This window comes from Antrostomus carolinensis, unplaced genomic scaffold (assembly GCF_000700745.2).
Source record: "Antrostomus carolinensis isolate BGI_N321 unplaced genomic scaffold, ASM70074v2 scaffold6827, whole genome shotgun sequence".
Lineage (NCBI taxonomy): Eukaryota > Metazoa > Chordata > Aves > Caprimulgiformes > Caprimulgidae > Antrostomus > Antrostomus carolinensis.
This window is the reverse complement of record NW_010329397.1, coordinates 46,194-50,699: the sequence shown is the minus strand read 5'-3', so window position 1 is coordinate 50,699 and position 4,506 is coordinate 46,194. Positions and strand designations below refer to the sequence as shown.

Here is a 4,506-nt window from a genome sequence, read left to right as displayed (position 1 = left end):
TGGACTGGACGATCCCTGAACTCCCTTCCAACCCCACCATTCTGTGATTATATATATATATTTGAGTATGTATATACATATTTGAGTGCTTGAAGGAGAAAGTCTAAATGGTGAGTTACTCTATTTATTTTTGTGTACTATTTCCTCAGAAACAGGAAAAACTTTTTTTTTTTTTTTACCTGAACTACTACCGATGGGAAAAGCTCAGATAACATGAAACGTTTACTTTCCAGGTATGTCCGAATGCTCGGTGCGTTGTACATGAGACTGACGGGCACTGCCATTGACTGCTACAAGTATCTTGAACCACTGTACAATGACTACCGAAAAATAAAAAGTCAGAACAGAAATGGGGGTAAGCACTCACTTAGTCATGTTTCTCAGTACCTCAGAGATGGCCTTTTGTTTAAAAAAACGTATCATGCTACATAAAAGCAAATATTCTATTTAGTAATATAAGATTAAAAAAACTGTGGCATAACTATCTTTATGAAACCTTACTTTTACTTATTCATCCTTTGGATAGTCTGTTGCTGGTCTCACTAACTTGTACAGATGAGAACTGCTTTGATTATTTTGCTGTCCCCAACTGCTTGTGTTTTCTCTTGGGCACTGGAACGCTGTTCTATAAATACTAAAGAAACACCATTTGTGTGCTGGTTTAAGGACTGTGAATCTACTAATCCTGGCTGTGCAGTCATTTCCTCTTTGTGCAAGATAGGCCTCATGATTTTCCTTATCTTTGAGAATTTAGAACTGTAGTTTGTACAGCCCTTTTGACATAAACGGTCTGAAGTGTTTCATCTTTACTCTAGCCATTAGTGTTTGTCTTCTTTGTCTTCTAAATGCTCTTTCTTCCTGCCAGAATTTGAACTGATGCATGTGGATGAATTTATTGATGAACTACTCCACGAGGAACGTGTATGCGATATCATTCTACCTCGATTACAGGTTTGGAACAGTAGATGGTTCTGGAATTCTTAACTGCATCAGATGCAGCAGTTTTATCAGCTACTGGCTTGTTGCAATAATCTGTGGAATAGGTCTTTCTGGCACACGAGATGCCACCTTGGGTGTTTGTTTTTACTTGGTTTATATAAGATAAAGTTACAATTTCTCCTAGAAACGATACGTTCTGGAAGAAGCCGAGCAACTTGAGCCTCGTGTCAGTGCTTTGGAAGAAGACATGGATGATGTAGAATCTAGTGAGGAGGAGGAAGAGGAGGATGAAAAGGTTGGTGAACTGTTTTGGAAAAGGATCATTAAAGTTGGTGTCGAACCACTGCAGAACACTTCTGAGGGGAGGCACCAGGAGGCTGCTTGCAATTCTTATCTCCACCCTTAACATTTTCATAGAAGCTGCTTGTGAGAACTTCTTAGACCCTGAAGCAGTTCTCAAGTGTTCTGTGTTTGTCAAACTTTGCTGTCTCCTGAAATTCACAAATCTGCATCTGTTCTGTGTTGAAACATATTTCAGATAAATAGTTCTCTCCATCCTGTATGCATGTAAAACAAAAGGTGATGATGAAAGTTACAGTGACCATTATAGTCAATTCTGCTGTACTTTGAAAGAATCAACAGTATGAGAGGTGACCATTTGAATTTCCAGTTGGCAAACTCGGACAATACTTCTGAACTTCTGAATATGACTTGAGGATGGGGGGGCTTCATTGCATGACTTTTGTAATTTATATTCATTGTTCAGAAATCTTTAGTGATAGATAAAAATCTTGATGAAACAAGACTTACAGAACCTTCTCCCCCCACCATTGTTTCCAGCTGGAACGAGCACCTTCTCCTGACCACCGCAGAAGAGGCTACAGAGATCTTGATAAACCTCGCCGATCTCCAGCTGTGCGATACAGGCGGAGCCGAAGCAGGTCTCCAAGAAGGTGATGCACAGCTCTCTTTGAGCAGGACTTTTACCTGGTGTACTGCAGACAGCTGGAACAAGATGTAGAAGTGAAGATGACAGTTCAGCCAGAATCTCTTACGCTGCCTCCCAGTTCCTTTTGCAAGGAGTTGCAGTGCACAGCCACAGTCAGCCTGTGTGCTGGTTTCTCTAGTCCTTCAGTAATGCTTCAACTTGCTGGCCAACTGCAGCTAAATTTGACAATTCAGTGAAGATATTAAGGAGAACCTAGTGCTTTGTTTTCATGTAAGCCAGAGGCTGCAGAGAAAAATCCTGTTAATTGTTCTTAGTGATAATAAGCCAGGAAAAAAATTCATCAGTGACCTCATCTGCTGTCTGTATGGGCCAGTCCAGAAGTACGTACTGCCTCGTGTGCAGGAGACCAAACACCCACTAACTGGGGACACACAGGAGTGCGAGGGAAGCCCTCGTGCTGTTGCTGGAGAATACAGGAAATGAAACATCTGGTTCTGTTAATGATTTTTAGCAACTTTTTCTTTTCTCCCCCAATTACAGGCGAAGCCGCTCTCCAAAGAGAAGAAGGTAGTCTTTTATTCTATTATTTAATCTTCAAATGTGTGCATTTTTAGTGTGACTATCTTAAAAAGCTTCCTTTCTCTCAGTCCATCACCACGTCGGGAGAGGCATCGCAGCAAAAGCCCAAGACGACACCGAAGCAGATCCAGGGAGAGGCGCCACAGATCAAGATCGAAATCTCCAGGTATTTTTGTCTTTTATAGATTTACTCTGGCACATCTTTATCAGCAGAACATCCACTACCAGAAAAATCTGTGTCATGGTATCAAGAAGGTAGCATAGGTACTTAACCTGGCTCATGAAACTTCGTTATATGAAAGCACAGCTGAAGAATTCCTTTAGTACATGCAAAATTGCCTTGAGTATATTTTTCAGGCATTTGCCAGGAGGTCAGTTGGAGTGCCTAATCAAGGCTAGTGTTGTTCTGGCATTATCTAGGACACTGGTCACTAGGAACTGATTGTATTAGCAAAAGCAAAAAGAATTTCATGGTCAATGGAAGTAACCCTTACCTTTTTATCTCATAGGGCATCATCGTAGTCACAGACACAGAAGTCATTCCAAATCACCAGAAAGGTAAAAGCTTGGTCTGTTTCTTAAGGGCACCTGTACTGCTGTAGGAGCTCTTACTTGTCATTTAATCTTGGGGACTAAAGGTCTTCTTACAATGGTGGAGATAAAATATTTCATACAGTAGTTCTCCCTCTGTTGTAGTCCAGTCACACTATTTATACTTGACCATAAAAACACCACTTACTGCTATGAATCACCTTTGTCTTTCAAACCAGTTACTAGTACTATGTCAGATGGCTTTTTTTTTTTTTCCTGTTTCAGATCTAAGAAAAGTCACAAGAAGAGTCGGCGAGGAAATGAATAACAAACTAAGTGCAGCACAGAGTTTAAGGACCTTGAACTGCAGTCTAATGCTGTCCTATTTGCTTTATGGGACAGCTGGATATGTACTGGCTGCTTTAGCAGTCCATTTCTTTATTCCCTCTTCTCTTGTACAAGTCTTGTTTGTTGTTTTTTTTTTTTTTTAATTAAAAGAAAGCTAAGGATACTTTTTATGTAGTTAGTTACTCATCCTCATGATAGAATTTGAGGATTGTTTTTAAATTGTTTTTCTCAAGGCCTGTAAAAAACAGTGAAAAACAATTAAAAAAGGGCATTTTTGTCTTTAAAGGCTTCTTGCTGTTTCTTTCATAATACTTTGTTTAGACTTCTAGCTGAAGCTGGCTTCATTCTCAGATCAGGGCGTTGTTTGCATTCAGCTGCCAAAGTGAGAAAATGTTCAAGTTGTAAACACTGAAGAGCTACCAGCCTGAACTATCTCAAACCTCCAGTACAGGAAAGGAAAGACTGTCAAAATCCAGTATGTTTACTAAAAGCAAGAGTGAACTTAAAACCACTCTCCAACACATACCTGTTACTGATTCCTTTGCAAGAATAATCCTCAAGTCTAATGCTACACTGCTTCTGATGCTAGGATCAGACAGCGCTCAGCAAGTCTCTGTTTTTCAAATTAGGAATATCATCTTAAATTACAGTTCTCACCTTAGTACATTTAATTACATATCACAGGAAGTCAGTTGTGTTAAACCCCTTATGTACTATCCCCTTATTCCTAGTCTTGCTTCAGGAGCAGGGACGGGCAGTTTTGTCTCCTGAACACTGGATTTACAGCTTAAGTATTTTCACAGGTTACCCACTGTTTGTTGACAACACAAATAGTAGTATGCCAAGTGAATTTATGGAAGGTGCTCTTTAAAATTACTTCTAGCACAACCTCATTTTTTCTAGAGTATTTTCATATTATTTTGCAAAGTTTAAGAACAGAACTCTTCCCTCAATCAAGTATTTTACAAGAAAGATACACTGGCAGTGACACCTGCATAGGGAAAAACAGGTGTGCTGACTCTAGGCCTCGTTAAAGCTGTTCATTTTTCATCTCTTCTTTAAGATAACTAAATTAAAGCCATTTTTATTATTCTGGTTTCCTAACTGCAGTTAAATGCAAGCATGCATACAAATAGGGAAGAGGAAAAAGCCTTAGGTCC

The 4,506-nt window shown here is 39.6% G+C and overlaps 1 protein-coding gene across 1 annotated transcript in view; it reads left to right on the top strand.

Annotated features, from left to right (window-relative positions):
* The window catches only part of PRPF38A (pre-mRNA processing factor 38A), a 4,392-nt gene extending 761 nt beyond the window's left edge, over positions 1-3,631 (top strand). Inside the window, exons 2-9 of the mRNA XM_010172546.2 lie at positions 234-355; positions 866-951; positions 1,124-1,234; positions 1,780-1,892; positions 2,429-2,455; positions 2,536-2,633; positions 2,977-3,025; positions 3,284-3,631. Coding sequence (XP_010170848.2) covers positions 234-355; positions 866-951; positions 1,124-1,234; positions 1,780-1,892; positions 2,429-2,455; positions 2,536-2,633; positions 2,977-3,025; positions 3,284-3,326 — 649 coding nt within the window. The 3' untranslated portion in view covers positions 3,327-3,631. The remainder of the gene's footprint in view (positions 1-233; positions 356-865; positions 952-1,123; positions 1,235-1,779; positions 1,893-2,428; positions 2,456-2,535; positions 2,634-2,976; positions 3,026-3,283) is intronic.
* The last annotated feature ends 875 nt before the right edge of the window (positions 3,632-4,506 follow it).